General features: G+C 41.5%; 1 protein-coding gene across 7 annotated transcripts in view; it reads left to right on the top strand.

Moving 5' to 3' along the window:
- The window catches only part of PALM2AKAP2 (PALM2 and AKAP2 fusion), a 269,862-nt gene that overhangs the window by 153,571 nt on the left and 99,606 nt on the right, over positions 1-16,685 (top strand). For all 7 annotated transcript variants that reach the window (XM_054053677.1, XM_054053679.1, XM_054053678.1 and 4 more), the window contains one exon: positions 5,937-6,019. In XM_054053677.1, the coding sequence (XP_053909652.1) occupies positions 5,937-6,019 (83 nt within the window). The remainder of the gene's footprint in view (positions 1-5,936; positions 6,020-16,685) is intronic.

Consider the following 16,685-nt stretch of genomic DNA (forward strand, 5'->3'; position numbering starts at 1 on the left):
AAATGTAGTCTATATTAAAGAAAAGTAAGTTAAAAAAAAAAACCAGATAGATGAGTGGTTTTCTTCACCACTCAAGTTATACCTTTGTCTTCACGCTGATAAATAACCTCTCCCAATCTGGAACTCCATGATGTCACCAAGCCAGTTAGTGGTTCAATAAATATACATGTCAGCGCTCTTGCTGAAAAGACCTTTTTCCTAGATGGTGTCACTTTTTTCCCTCTTCCTCTCCTTCTCTGAGGATTTTATTTTTCTGGATGACCTTTTATTATTCATGGGAATAATTGGTGACAAACCAATGTAGTTTAACATGGCATCTGTCTGCTGGCTCAGCTGGGCACTGCCAAGATACCATCACAAGGATAGAGTTTGTCTTTCGGTTTTAATGATGAGTCACATGTAGTTGAAAAAAAGCAGATTGAGAAAGAGCAACAATCCTTGTGGTTCAAGTCAAGTGAAAATAGTTGCTCTAACAAATTGCCTCCTTGGCCTTTTCAAGACCAAATGGACCAGTTCAGTGATGATCCATGATTTATGTGGTTGGAGCTGGCCTGTTTCCCTCCAACCTGAATAAGGCCGGATGCACTCTAGTGATCAACAGACTGGCCACTAGATCTGAGATGGCAGGACCCTCCAGCAGGCAGAGAGAGTCAAACTGGGAGCAGTTACATGTCCTTTTGACACATTTGTTCAATCTGCATTGGTTCTGAAAAGGACTATGAATGCTCCCACAAACCAACTGCCTCAGTGGAAGAGGATAATTAATCTTAAACTCTCCAGCTACCATGTTAGTGAAGATTTGACTATCCCCTAACATTTCAGGCTTCTCATGGATCTTCCCCACACCAGTTTTAATGGTTGTATGCTACAGGGCTTGGAGTTATTTCTCACACCCTTAAGAACAAAGCAATGGAGTCCATACATTGAAAACACAGGGTACTCTACTGTTAAAACAAATAGCAAAATGAAGACCCTAAGTCAGTGGTTTCTGGGGAATTTTTGCATTTCTGAAGGGTTTTCTAAGGAGTTTCCCTTCTTTGTCCAGGTCCCATAGAAGCAGAGCGGAAACCCAAAGGGGCTGACAGATAGAGATGGATGGAGCAAACACCTCAGGTCACTCCTGGCCAACACAGATGTGCACCCACAGTTACAGTGCTGACCACAAAAAAAACTATGATTCAGGAACAAAATGCTGAAGTCTTTCCTTGCTTGTTAAGACCAATGAATGGGTGTGCACAGCAGTTTTCCAGATCCCTCATCAGTACCACTCTTTTTCATCCATATTCTGCACTTTCACTGCCAACTACATCACCAGGAACAGGGCATCGGTCTCTTACACTTAAATTTCATTCTTCTTGATCTGACAACATCTATTTCTTTCTCTCCTGGCTGATGCTGGTGAGCTGAGAGACCAAATTCCTTCTTATTATATACACTCTAGTTTTTCTCCCAAGTCTGCACGGATCTGTCTCTTAAGGAAAGAGACTGTTAGCTCAGCTTCATTCCTGTTGTATTGTCTTGCCCTCTTTATTGTTAAACTCCTGTCATCCATCAAACACTATTCACAGTTGAAATCAACAGCAAATAAAAGGAAAACAAATAAGTCAGCACAGTGCTACACAGAAGTGGAGCTAGCATGCACAGGGATGGATGAAAAGCCACTGAGCCCCAATAGCGCTGATGGAGCTGCCCTGCAGCTGTTCTGGTTGAGTTACTTCATCACTGCTGTATAGACGATGATAGATATAAAACCTCAGCTTGCTAATGGCAGTGTGAACTGGGACTATGTGCAGCCTTTACATGTCCATGGATGTGAACATGCTTGGGATTATTTTTTTTTAATCCAGAGGTTATTGGAAAGTTGCGGCTTGCCACCAAAAACAGTGTGGAGATGAATTGTACTCATGCTTACAGTATTTATATATTTGTGAGATTTGGAGGATATCTATACTTTTCTTACGTGTGTTAATTTCCAGGCCTTAGACTTTAATGACTTTTTCTTCTAGTTAAGTACATGTATTCCTGCTGTAATGCCCTCATCTTATCTTTCATGTGTTGCCACATCAATGGGGAATATCACTTAGAAGTGGACAATTTAAGTCAACACCAGTACCTTCCAAGGGATAAGCAGAATATTTGTTGTGGCACAGATGTTAAATCAGGCAAACCACACCTCCATTTAGCATTTATGTCACCAGATTGCCCTTTCTTTTAGGCCATAGTCTGCATATACATAAGTACTTTAGTAGAGAACAGGACTGTTTTTTAGCAGACTCCATCTTTCCTCAACAACATTTGCAGTTGGTTCAGACATGGAGTGGTTCACACTATGTGATGAGACGTGTGATGTCTCCACAGGAGACATAAGAGTCCTTTTGGATGAAAACAAACTAGAAACTCTTCTCCGCTGTCACATGAAACATTTTTCAAACTCTAGTGGAAACACAAATATTCAAACCAAGTGTTTCTCGTTCTGACACTGTGGCAAACATCCATTCCAGAAAACGAGACTAAATCTAGTTTGACACTAAATCTGGAAATACTTACAATATATAACTACATATGTTAGCACCAACTGCTCCCACTCTTCGATCCACTCCTACTGCACAGCTACTTGCTAATGCAAATAGAGGGAACCACAAAGGACAACATGCTGGAGATTTCATAGTTCCAAAATACACTGCAGAAGAAAGATGTAGGGGGGCCTGAGGATAATGGGATGCGTTAGTGAAATGGTAAAAATGACACACAGTTCTATTTTACAGAATCACAGAATCACAGAATCACCAGGTTGGAAAGGACCCATTGGATCATCGAGTCCAACCATTCCTAACACTCCCTAAACCATGTCCCTAAGCACTTCATCCACCCATTCCTTAAACACCTCCAGGGAAGGTGACTCGACCACCTCCCTGGGCAGCCTGTTCCAGTAGCCAATGACTCTTACTGTGAAGAATTTTTTTCTGATATCCAACCTGAACCTCCCCTGACGGAGCTTCAGGCCGTTCCCTCTAGTCCTGTCCCCTGTCACTTGGGAGAAGAGGCCAGCTCCCTCCTCTCCACAACCTCCTTTCAGGTAGTTGTAGAGAGTAATAAGGTCTCCCCTCAGCCTCCTCTTCTCCAGGCTAAACAACCCCAGCTCTCTCAGCCGCTCCTCATAAGACTTGTTCTCCAGCCCCCTCACCAGCTTTGTTGCTCTTCTCTGGACACACTCCAGAGCCTCAACATCCTTCTTGTGGTGAGGGGTCCAGAACTGAACACAGTATTCAAGGTGCAGTCTCACCAGTGCTGAGTACAGAGGGAGAATAACCTCCCTGGACCTGCTGGTGACCCCATTTCTGATCCAAGCCAAGATGCCGTTGGCCTTCTTGGCCACCTGGGCACACTGCTGGCTCATGTTCAGTTGGCTGTCAACCAGCACCCCCAGGTCCTTCTCTTCCGTGCAGCTCTCCAGCCATTCTTCCCCCAGTCTGTAGCGCTGCATAGGGTTGTTGTGCCCCAAGTGCAGGACCCGGCATTTGGCCTTGTTAAACCTCATGCCATTGGTCTCGGCCCAGCAGTCCAGCCTGTTCAGATCCCTTTGCAGAGCCTCCCTACCCTCCAGCAGATCGACACTTCCTCCCAGCTTAGTGTCATCTGCAAACTTGCTGAGGGTGCACTCAATGCCTTCATCCAGGTCATTGATAAAGACATTGAACAGAGCTGGACCCAGTACCGAGCCCTGAGGAACCCCACTTGTAACTGGTCTCCAGCTGGAGTTAACTCCATTGACCACCACTCTCTGGGCCCGGCCATCCAACCAGTTTTCAACCCAGGAGAGTGTGCGCCTGTCCAGGCCAGAGGCTGACAGTTTCTGAAGCAGAATGCTGTGAGAAACTGTGTCGAAGGCTTTACTGAAGTCCAAGAAGACTACATCCACAGCCTTTCCTCCATCCAGTAGTCGAGTGATTTACATCCATAACTGAATAGCAGGAGAGCACATATGTATCCATACACACTTAGAGGCCCACTATGCTAAAACGCTCTAAAAACATACAACAAGGAAGGTCCTTTTTGCCCGTGATTAGCATGAACGAAGCTATCAAAGTGAGGTGGGAAAAGAAAACAAACAAACAAACAAACAGCAGAAAAAATAATTTGGGACAGGATAAACTAGAAGCCTTTTATGCAGCACCACTTCCAAAGCAGCAATGGTCTTGGGGAACCCCAGCAGAGATGAATGCAAAGGAGGGATCAGTCCCGTGGTAAAGTCACAGGACTAGATTTTTGGGTTTGTGGACTTCTGAGTGTAAAAGCACAACATGAGAAAAAGGTCCCAATTTCATCATTAAAGAGTTCCACTGGTTTTAATGCAGCCTTCAAACCCTGCCAGGGGCTAGCTATTGGTTCTGTGGACTACATGGACATCACAGCTCAGTATTTCAGTCAGCTGCAAAGAACCTGTGCTGGAAATAAAAGTTAAAAATACTTACAGAGCAAATTACGTCTATCCAAGGCTGTCAAAAAGCAGGGAAATCTACCAGCCAATACAGTTAGAAGGAAAGATACAGGTCTGTGGTCAGAGCCCCCACATATCCATAGGTAGACTACAGCTCAAGCTAGCACTGTTAGCATGTGCCACTGTCCACTGGGGCGACAAATAAGCAAAGGGTATCTCTGATGCACAAATATTTTACCATAAGTAATCAAAATACAACTGTGAAGTATACACAGACGGTAGTGGTTTCAAGAGATATGCTTAAGACTGCTCAAGATTATAGGGTGAAGTAGTGTCAGAGAGCATGAATAACTGCCCTTGTACTGACAAAAGACTGCAGAGCCCTATCAAGCTGTATTACTACATGAGCCATATTTCAAATTTAGTAGGTTCCCACAGTGCCATAGTAGCACAAGGGACATTATTCAATGTATTCTTAGTGTGAATGTGTACATTCAATAGTGCTACTGGGGATGATACATAAATCCTTATACATCCTTATCCTGTATAGAGGAGATCGTGTAAACCCTACTGTTTACTTTCAGAATTTAGAAAAGAGTCAACAATTTAATCTGACTCTAATACACCATTATTTATTGTAATTATTGTTACTGCTATGGAAGTTCCAAAAGTAATCAAACAGCTCTCTGTGGGTAACTGTGCTTAAGAAAGATTGTTCCTGGGAATGAAATCAGCAGATATGTTTATGTACAAATAAAACTGCAGAGGTTCTTCTTCCAGACAGAACTGTCAGGCTGCCCACACCATGTCCAGCAAGCTGCACCTGTAACCTGACCTCATCTGACAGCAGTGGTGACTATTGCCTGGCTGATGTACTGTGTTCACTAATGAGATGGTCTTAGTTAGGGTCCTAAGTGTCCTTAGTTACCCTTCCCTTGAGATGCACAGAAGCGCTGAAATAGCTCTTATTCCCAAGATAGGAAAAGCTTATTCTAGCTTAGTCCCAAGATAGGAAAAGCTCTTCCCAGGAGTGGTGTAAGCACAGGGACATCTTCAGCACAGCAACACAGGTAAGGACAGAGCAAGCAGTGTCTCGAGGCTTCCTGAGGGTGGCATGGCTCTACCTGGCAGCAAGGTCCATCCCATCACTTCATCAGGGACCAGAGTAGCCTGAGCCATGGCACTGGACAGCACCCTTGGAACAGCGTGGGGGCTGAAATTGAGTATGTCCTTCCTGATCTATGCCATAGTGGGTCTACCCACTACGTACCTGCTGCTTTTTCTCCCACTGGTGACTTCCTCTCTACATCACAGAGAACTGTTCCCAGCTGGAAAAGCTATTTTTCGGTCATTTTTTTTGTCCCCTTTCTGCTCTCTGTAACAATATTGATGGGATAGCAGGCTAGTGACATGGCTGGAAATGGATCCAAGAAAAGAAAAGCAACCCCTCGGCCATGCATATGCTCCCATGGGCAATAAAATATTTTTGATTTTGTAGGTGCAGAAGGATCGGATATCCTCCCAAGGGATCTGCCAGGGCTGTGCTCCTGTGAGAGTCTCGAACCTGAGGAAGGTGCAGGGGTAAGTCTCCTCCCACAGCATCTTTGTGGGAAGCACTGCACTCAAACATAATGACTGAAAGCACCTTGTGTTCCATGGGATGGACCACATCTTCAGCTGCAAGGAGGTTGTCATGTTGGAACTAGTTTCCACAGCAGCCCCTATTGGCGTACACTGCATCTCCTTGATTACTGCAGGGTCTACTCCTAAATATGTGAAAGCCTGATGGAAAGGTTGAGATTAGGAGAACCTTCAACAAGAGTGCATCTCCTGGGTGGTCTTGTAAAATAATCCTGGCAGCTCACTTGGTGACAAACTGAGGCTTGATCCTTCTTCACCATCAAACCCCCAAATGTCCTCCTTTGCACTTTATCTTCTTCTCAGGCCCTCATGCAGTTACCATTACCTTACCCAACCCTCCTTCATCTGCTGGAAACCCACACATGAGCGGCTGATCACCATGAGGGGCAAGGGCCTGAGAAACGTTGCCCTCACCTGGTAGCCTGGTGTGGTTGGGTGCTGCATGGAAACACACCATGCATTTCTGCAAAAGGCGTGATGGAGATATTCCTTTTTCTTTGTCATTCTCTGTGTGACTGTATACAGCTGTGTGCATAACAGCAGCAAATGAATTTGTTAGTTAGTTGGGAGTGGAAAGGGAGTTTACGGGCAAGTGAATTCCTGCAGGATTGAGATATTTATCTTCAGGGCTGCTGACACCGCTGAGCGTGAAGCTCAGTATATTTAAAGCTCAGTATATTTAAAGACAAAACCAACTATGTTGAAAACTAAAGGCCTCTACAATAATTTTTTATCATAAATTGGATTTTTTACATAGAGATTCAAACTTGGATATACATAGCCTATGTTAATGCCTAAAATTATTTTAATATTTTATATTTCTTTAAATTAAATTAAACTGGTTCAGATGAAACTGATTAAGCAGATTTCAAACTTCAGCTATAAAAAGAGAAGAACTTTTTCTTAGATTACACTTAGTTAAATTTAGCCCAACAACTAACTCTTAGAAGAGCCTTTAGAGAGAAAAATATGCAAGCTTGTATATTTTTGTGGTCTATGAGTAAAAGCTGGTGTGAGAAGTTCTGATCAGCTAAAGCTAAACTCTTGAAGGCCACAAAGAACAATCAGTTGAGGTCAGCATCTGCAAAAACTTTTTAGTGAGGAAAATTTAAATGTAAAACACATTTTTTAAACCTTTTCTTAGGTTTTACTTATCATGTTTACTAGTTTTATTTACCATTTAAAATATTAATAATTTTCTCAACATCCAGGTTTCCCGAGTTTTTATTTAAGCACTAATAAAATGCAAAAGGGTCTGGAACAATCTGATGTTTAAAAAGAAAACTAAACAGATCTGCTAATAAACAACAAACAATAATCTGACTAAATGTGGTTAACAGCTTAGAGTGCACAATACAGCACAGAATTTCATAATCTTGGCTGTCAAAAACAGTGATCAAATTCACATTTAAATCTCTATAAAGCAGAAAATCGATCTATTCTCAGGGGTATCAGTCAGTGAAAACTCCTTTTTTAGGCAACTAGTTTAAAACACAAAAAATAAAAGCAAGGTTCAAATTGATAATACAAATCCATCAAAATGGAACTTGTATGTTATGGCTAAATCAGATGTTTAAATGATTTTGATTGCAACTGGAGCATAGAGTTGCACAGGCATTCCCAGACATTTTGCACTGTCTGCTATCAATGCTCTGCTCAGTGTAGTATTGCTTTGAGGCAGCTCATATTTCACAAGCAGGTCCTGTAGGACTGCTAGGAAGGCTCTAAGCTAGAGTTTAATCAGTCCCTAACTTTCTCTGGCTTATGTTAAAGTGATAACTTAAGGTAAAGGGGGAAAAAGTTTCAATGACTGTGGAATGCAATTTGTTTTAATAACGTACTGCTTCCAAAGCTTGGGAGTGTAATACAACACAGAACACAATCTGATTTAGCATTGCTTTCTCCTTGTTTTTTTTTAAAAAAAAAGAGGTCTCATTTTTCTAATAACAATCCCCCCACTGAAGGAGGAAGTTTAATGGCAGAACTTTGTAAGAGGGAGGCTGGCTCTGTGCTGTCACTGATGCAGCATGAGCAGAATCAGCAAGATGCTAGCACAGGAAAGTCAATAAAGTCCATGAGAATACCCTTACCAACATGGAAGAAAATTAATTCAGTGATGACAAATGATGACGCACTTACATTTTCTTTAATAACTTGGTAACAGTCTATGGAAGGGAGAAGCCTGGTGTTTGAGGCAATGACTTATATGGAGCAGCTGGACAGAAACTCTTCTCAGCCTGCATTTGCTCAGAGAGACAAATCCCAAACAATTGCCCTTTCTATTGCTAGACAGTCAAATGGGCAACATTATTTTCATGTAAGAAAACCATCAATTTTAGATTAACTCTGAATCTATGCAGACCTAGTTGATTTTTTTAATGATACTAATTAAAAGTAGATTCACAATTAATAGAAGTCAGTAAATAGAAATCCACATATCTCTTCAACAGCCTTACTTACTCCAAGTGGAGATCTGAGTCATCATAAAGTCCTCATCAACTTTAACAAACTATTAAGAAGTACAAAGCTAACTCTAGGTACAGACTGTGTTCTTGACTGTACAGTTCAAGTCAATGGTAATTGCATAGGTTTCAATAAAGTGTAGAAAGCTGATATCTAATAGGTAATTACATTCATGACTAGTGAAGGCAGGACATGGACCAGTAAATAAATGTTACACTTGATCCTAGCCCAGAAACAGAGAAACGCAGTCCCTCACCAGAAAGGAAAAATATGGTCCTCTCAAAGACTCACTCTACATCATGTGCTCGGAACTAGCCAAGCTGAACCTATTGTTGAACAAGCTAAATTTTATTACTTTTCTTGGAGTTTTTTATGTTTTTTCCTTCTTTTCTAAATAGCAAAATGCTGGCTTTTCATTGTTGTGTTTAAAACACATCCTGTTACGCCTGCAGCTCTTTTTAGACTGCTGGTTCAGAATGCCAACATACTCTGTTACCGAGCCTTTCTTGTAGATTCACTCAAAAAGGAGAAAGTGTATGTGTGTGGGAGCAGCACTAATTTTCTTTATTTTTCCACCATCATTACTGCTGACTAGTAACAAGGAGGAAGATGTACGTATACACCATTTGGCATCTCTTCATCTCTCAACACGGCTATACAGAAAGCTGGGAGATTATCTTGATGAACAACTAATTCCAACACAAAAGAATCAGCAGTGGGCTGAAAGAATTTGTTGCTGCTATTTTGCTGGAATACTTCATCACATATTTACTTTCTCATTGTTTTTATGAAAGCTTTTATCGCCAAAGAACCTAAGTGAGTCCAGGAAACTATGGAAAGATACAATCTCCTCCATGACCCCTCAGTCAGTTTAGGGTGCATCTTGTTGCCACACCACCCATGGAGGGTTGCTGCTGAAATTCAGATACATCTATGCAGTAAAAATCCAAGGCAAAGTACAAACTAGCTTAACACAGGGAAATAGCAAATTTTCTGCAGCTGACGCTTCCTCCAGTTGGCTTCTGCTACCTCTCATCAATGGTTTTCCCAGGTTGTGTTGTCCATCCCTGGTCCTGGCCACAGCTCACTTCATGCTGAACTCAGTTGAGCTAAGCTAGGTAATGGAGAAGATGATCCAACTGAGTTATTGAACTGCATATCACAGCACATAACTAAGAGTTCATTTCCAATTATGGTCTCTGCTAATTGCTCTCGAGTGTGTCTTCATATCATGACCAAGGCAGGCAACATTGGTCAAGGGACACCAGAGGATCGTCAGTCATTCAAAGCAATCAGAACCATTATGTTTGACTTCTGGCATTATAATTTCATTTCTGTGGCTCTGCACAGGCACTGTCAAAGTAAAGCAACCAGATTGTAAAGCTATGGCACCTGTGCCCAGCTGCCTTCATATCCAAAGACAAATAAGACTGCCTGCTTCAACAGGATGTGAGTTAAGATATTAAAATGTACAGCAGTTTCATAATGCAGAGCTGGATTTCTGTGCAGAATACTGTGTATTTTTAATCAGCAGTCTTATAATCAGCTTGTCTTATCATCTCATTAAGGCTTAATTTTGCATTATTTCACTTCTGATGATTGTAAAATGAATGATGCAATGAAGCCAAGACTTCAGCTTACTGCAGAGAGAGTCAGTCCTGCAGATTGGTCGTGGGTTTAGTTGTTGAGCCTTCTCCCTTTCTAAGTCAAGAAAGGAACACATCTTCAGGAAACTGTGACATTGTTTGACAGGAGAAAAACATTCTTTGTCACAAAACAAAGAATTTCTTCTTTGAATATTATCCACTTGTCTCTGACGTTTTGAGGACCTTCAGGTGGGCTTGGTTTTCTCACTCAATCATTTCTACTATTGCTATCCACCCTGTGGCAAATTACACATCTAATTGGAGGCACTTCCCACCTTTGCAATAGCTCTGGAAGGAACAAGCATCTAGCCTTGAATACAGGCAGGGTTCAGTAAAATGTCTGCGGAAGGCAGCTTAGCTGCTGAAAACTTGTACTTCATTGCGCAAAACTCAGAAGATCAAAAGATAACAAGAATCTGCAGTACCAGTCACTAAGGCAGTAGCAATGTAAAGATGGAACATTAGGAGTATGGCAAGAGGGTTTTGCTCTCTTCTATGTAGCACAGACTTCAGTCTTGGAGGCTGACAGTATTCCCAATATACGAATAAAAGCAAAGATGGAAGGATTTCTCTTCTCAATAACTGTCAGAGCACACCTGTTGCAACTCTCCAGGAAAAGATGGCTCGACAAAATGTGCCATTCTGCATTAGTTAATGTTAGGAACTGGAGGAAGCACTATGTTGGCTTTGCCTGATAATTAAATTTATAGGATTTATGAAGACTGTCTCGTCCTTTTCTGCTCATCACACTTTCTTGCGCCCGATTACACCAATTCCTCAGTTCTTTCAAAATGCATGTGTCTCTCCACATATTCATCATGAGGACCTTTCTTCACCATGACTACAACCTCTTCTAATCCAAGCTCCTTTCCCAATTTCTACTTCCTACATAAATCCAATGCAGGTGTTTCAAAAAAACCTGCCTGTTTTGTCTGCTGCTTTCACTCTCTCACTCCTGCTAGGTCTCCTTACAAGATCTATCCATGCCTCTTGAAAGCCTCTGATCAGATTCTTTTCATATTTTGTCTCTGCTGCAAATCCCAGGTTCTCACATGGCTTTGTTTCTGCTTTTTTCTCATTTGCTACCACTTTTACTTCAGTCTAGTCTCTTGCCTCTCCCACAGTTTCTTATCGCCCTCATTGGACTCTTTTCCTGGGGTGACTCTGCCCCCAGTATTTTCTGCAGAGGCAAATATCTCTGCTTTTCAACACTCACTGTTGCTTACATTTTGATAACAACCACCAGCCAGATAAGAAATCATGATGTTGAATGCAATAAACTTAGTACAGGAAAGGCTGTCTCTAGTCAAAGCCTCAATAAACACTTTGGATCCATCTAAGATTCATAGCATAAAAAAACATCCAGCTCCCTCTTCCATTGCAGTTTTCATGATTAATGGCCATAAACTATTTCTGTTATCTTTGCCTGCACAAATGGGATTTGTAGTTACATTTATAGGTCAGCCCTTGCAAATACTCATAAGTTGAATACTCAGTGAAATGCACTGTATTAGGCTATTCTTTGCGGATATTTAAGCATTTCTGCACTGTACATTTTGTGAATGGGCTACACAAACAATTATACTAACTCTACAAGATTTTCTTTTAAGTATAGAGCCTAACGTATTTAAGCTGCTGGAGGACAACTCCGCTTTATTCTCTTAGACAACTTTGTTCTTTGTCTTGTCATTTTTATTGTTCTAGTGGTAGTGAATAAAACCCTGCATCTGTTCCTCAGGAAGGACTTAATCCAAAGCTCATTGAATGCATTGGAAGAGCCTCCATTAGGCTTTGGATCAAGCTCTTTAGTTCACAAACAAATGCTCTTTGTGAGAATATGCTATTCAAGTATTGTACAGAAGAGTTACAGAGGTTCCCTATTTCTAAAATAATGATTGCTCTTTAAATCTCTTTTGCTATGCCTGTTTAGTTGGAGGAACAATATGCAACTGTACATAATTGTTGAAATACTGTAGTCTGTGATTATCTTGCCCCAGCAGTTGATATAAATGTGGAATATTTAACACTGCAGTAACAAGTGGTGCTATATTTATATAGCTTTTCCTATGCACACTGTAATACAGAAAATATATAGAGATATGCTCCCTGCCCCTGAGGATGTTCTGGCTCAATCAGGCAAGCAGGACAAGGGAAGCCATCTCTCAGGACTGCCTTATGTTGATGTTATTGATGAAGCAGACTTGAAAGAGGGATTTGTAGAATAAAAGAGGGATGGTTCTGAATGGCATTTTTTTCTGTGCTTACGAAAAGGAACAGAGTGAAAGGAGACACAAAGCCTACAGTAGGCGAAAGAAACAGGGACTATTGTGGAAGTGGGTACAAAGAGACTAGATAAGGCAGGAGTAATCAAAGCAGAAACATTAACAGGGATAAGACTTTAAAGAGCTTTAAGTGAAACCTTAAAAGCTCCAGGCCTGCAATAACTGCATTTTCCACACAAAAGAGGGAAAGACATGAGTCAGTTATGCAGTGGCATTCCCATGAGCTGCAATAAAAAAGATTCTTTCTTACAACATCGCAGGTACTGAATACTCCCTTGAATTTCTTGTGAAGGGGAACCAACTGTTCCTATGAACTGATGAGAACAAAATGACAGTGAAAATTGGCTGGGTTTGCCATAGCAGAACAGAGTAACTCCATGCCCGGGGCATAGATTACACAGTTACTACTGGGTATTATTCCTGTGAGAGAACTTCTTGTAGTAAAATACACTGTGCTGTGTGGTAAGTGCTGGCAGGGCTACGCACATAGTTTGTAGGCTGATGATGACTAAAACAGTTTGTGGAGCCAGTACTAAAACATTCCTCACTCAAGTAGTCACATTTAAGTCAATGTAGCTGTACTCATGTAGCTAGTCACTGATAGAGATCTTGCCAAGCTATTCTACCACATAACAGGTGTGTGTAAATGAGCCTGTTAGTCAGTTGAATAACTCCAGAAAATAATTTTTAACTTCATACTAGATTAGTATTTGAACTTCCTAACCACAGTTGCGGTCCATTATGTTCTGCAAATACCCACCAGCAGGCACTCCTTGTCTTAAAATTCATCACCTCATATAGACAAGCACTGGAAAGTCACTTGTCTTCAGTCCCATCACGTGTAATCAGCAATGCCAGGAATAGAAGCGGGATCTCCAGTCAGTTCCCTACTGGCAGCTCCCTGCCTCTGTAATACTCAACATTTCATCCCTGTAGTGAATATAGAGCATTTATGAATGTGACCTCCAAACTTCCCACAGGTCTTCCGCTAACTGACTGATGGATCTTTGCATTCATTAGTTTTATAAATGCACAGAGAGTACACAGAAGTACCATTTTCATCTCAAATGTATTACTGCAAGCCAGTGCATTTCCTCATCCAGCTCAATCTGCACACACAGAAATAACCAGAACCACAAGGAGAGGAAAATTAATCTAATCACAAAATTTCTGACAGCTAAAATCTTAAAAATCTGCATCCAAAGCAAAACTCATGTTTCCTACTCAGCGAAATTCAGTGTGGGGTCTACCAGATCAGACATCACCTTTCAGGATGGCATTTCATTTTATAAACATTATGAAAGTGCCTAGTGGATCCAGCATCATTATCAAAGCATATGCCTTCCTTCCTTTATTTCTATATTGAAAACAGGCACTGGTTTCAGCATCTTTGGGAGTTCATCAAGAAGAAGAACAGTGTGCTGGGCCATAAAACAGCAGCCTGGAATAATTTCTTTCTAATAGGAAGAGATATCCCCTTTTAATTATGGTCCATTTGAAGGTTCGCTGTATAACAATAAAAAATAATGCCTCACCGAAACTAGGCTCCAACATTCTGACAAAGTCACAAAGCAAAGACTCCAAGTACTTCCTAAGTCTCCTGGATAAAGCAGGAGCAGCAGATACAGATACGGCTTCGCTCTCTTCTCTCCCCAACTCTCCCTCCCCTCCTCCAAACATCGGTGTTTTTCATTTCCTTCTTCCCCTGTCCTGAGCTGTTCTCTGTCTTTCCCCCTTCCTAACTCCAGGCACTCTTTGTTGGCAATGGCTCTGTCCTCTTTCTGCCCATGGAAGAGGACACATCCGTACCGAGGCAGACTGTAAACTAGGTCAGCTAATATGGCACAGAAAAAAAGGAGCAGAAATAAGAGCCTTTCTGGATAATAACAATATCTCACACAATCATCTGTCCCAGTTGCAAGAGGTTTTGAGTGTCTGCAGTTCCCACTAACTTCAATGGCATGAGTCTTCTTGTCCACAGGCCATGTAAATAGAAAAATGTCCTCAGTTTTGCAGCCCTCTGTATGCAGAAGTTCAGATACACAGTCACACTTCCTCGAGCTTTCCTAAGGCTGTCACAGCAACATCAGAATCCAGTTTTGTCTGGTTTCCCTACATGTCCATCACAGCCTTGGGATGTATGTTGGTCAGTTGCTGAAGAAGAAACGAGGTAGCACCAGGAGTGATGTATTCCTTTTCAGTTCGCAGGGCTCATAAAGCAGGCCTGAAAGGGTATGATAGGCAAGAAACTATCATCTGAGATTTAAAAGCAACTACTCTTGTTGACAAACACTAGGTTAACATGGCGGATCTTTATACTCTTCCTACTTTTGGAGTTTTTAGGACAATACTAACTAATCTGGCAACTCATTATTTAGGTAAGGGAATTTTAACTTCATACTAAAAATTAGGAAAGGCTGCACTCTGGCAAAGATTAATTCCTTCTTCCCCCTACCTTAAGCCCTCTGTAATGCTGTAAAATAATTATGGAGGATTAATAAAATACACCCTACAACAAAACTTTAAGATATAATTTTCTTCTGCTGTTGTAACTGTTAGAAATACAAATTAGAAGCAATAGGCAAAACTCATTAAAATATACACAGTGAAATCGTATTCGGTTTCCTCTGTAGAATGTTTGTCATGTGCTACCTAATCAATACCAAGTAAATGCATTTCTGTCATAAGAAAAAAAAAAAAACCAAACCAGAATTCAAACAGTATCGTCGTAATTTGTGATAATTGCTTTGGAACAAAATCTGTCCTGCAGTCATGCAGTTCAGTCCAAACTTGTATGAGACCAGTAAACAGGAGACCAGCAGAAGATAATGCTGGAACAAAAGGGCAGAGGGATGGGAACCCAGGTCAAGGACCATTGAAATTCCCTCTTTGGCAGTGTAACATCTTTGGTCACTATGAATATGACAGGTTTTTCTCTACAGTGCATTACTGGCAGTCTCCAAAACTTGAGGCCCTCAAAAAACATGAGACTTGACTATGCGTACCTTAATTATATTTCTGAGGCCTGAAGGGGACTTTCTGCATGCTTGTGAAGTTTCCTGCAACTAAAAAAGGCTAATTATTTTTTCTCCCTCCCTTCCTCAAGATAATTGGTTTATTTCGTTTCTGGCAGCTGAGGCTTCTAAAAACCCAGCAAACACAGTTGAACCTGGTACGCATCCAAAAGAGATCCAGCTCCTATGCTCCTCCTCTTCTCTCCTCCACAGCCCCAAACTGCCATTTGTATAGCATACCTGTCTGGGGGAGTAGACTTTTACACCTTTGAGGAAGGCTCATGGGTGTAAGCAGTGGTGAACATCCATGCATAGTTGCTTCAGTCAGGTGTTGGTGGTGTAGCTTCCCTTTGTCCCCTGTGCGCCCCCTGCAAATAGGCTTAACATAGCCATGCTGTGGTTCTACAACATGCCCTGCACAGCTGCACTGTATCCTGGAAGGACAAAGGATAAAAGTCCTGTCTTTGGGCAGGTAACTAAATTGCAAGCATTCCTGAGAACATTCCTGGGTGGTGCAGCTGAAATATCCCTGCTCAGAGCTGGTCTCCCTTCCTCCTTCCCATGCTAATAGCAAGAAAAAAAAAATGCATTAAAAAAAGGTTATCCTCGATTGAGAGAATTTACAGCAAAGTACGAAAAAGAAAACAGATGACTGCAGATGTAGAAAACAGCAAACAGTTCTCTGGATCAAAGACCTCGGAGAGGTTTTGCTTGTACCGCAACTCATGCTTTCAGACACATAGCTTTGCAAAGAGGGTTGTGGCCACATGAAGTTAACTAGTAAGATAACTTTTTACCTACATTAATAGCACCAGGTTACAGGTCTACAGTTGTGCATGTATGTATCTATGTCCTTATACCATTACCTTACATTATAAGCCTTTTTCACTGCCACGGCATTCAGGCAGCAATGTACCTACCTGTGTGTGAACATCAGTGTCCTTGAGTTGTCACATGAGGATGCTGTAGCTGTATTATCAACGGCAGCATGTAACCTCTGATTTAAAACTTTGGCACCTGAATAGTGAAAGGTGGCAAATGCGATGCAAAACTTCAATGCAGACTCTGGAGAACCTGAGATGCTAATTGGGTTAGAACTAAAGGACAACTGGATTAAAGCAACCTGACTGAGAAGAGTCAACATTGCTTCTGTAAAGTCCTGCCTTAAACAAACCCCTTGGTGGTCTCTGAAAAGGTCAAC

Source organism: Cuculus canorus, chromosome Z, assembly GCF_017976375.1.
Source record: "Cuculus canorus isolate bCucCan1 chromosome Z, bCucCan1.pri, whole genome shotgun sequence".
Lineage (NCBI taxonomy): Eukaryota > Metazoa > Chordata > Aves > Cuculiformes > Cuculidae > Cuculus > Cuculus canorus.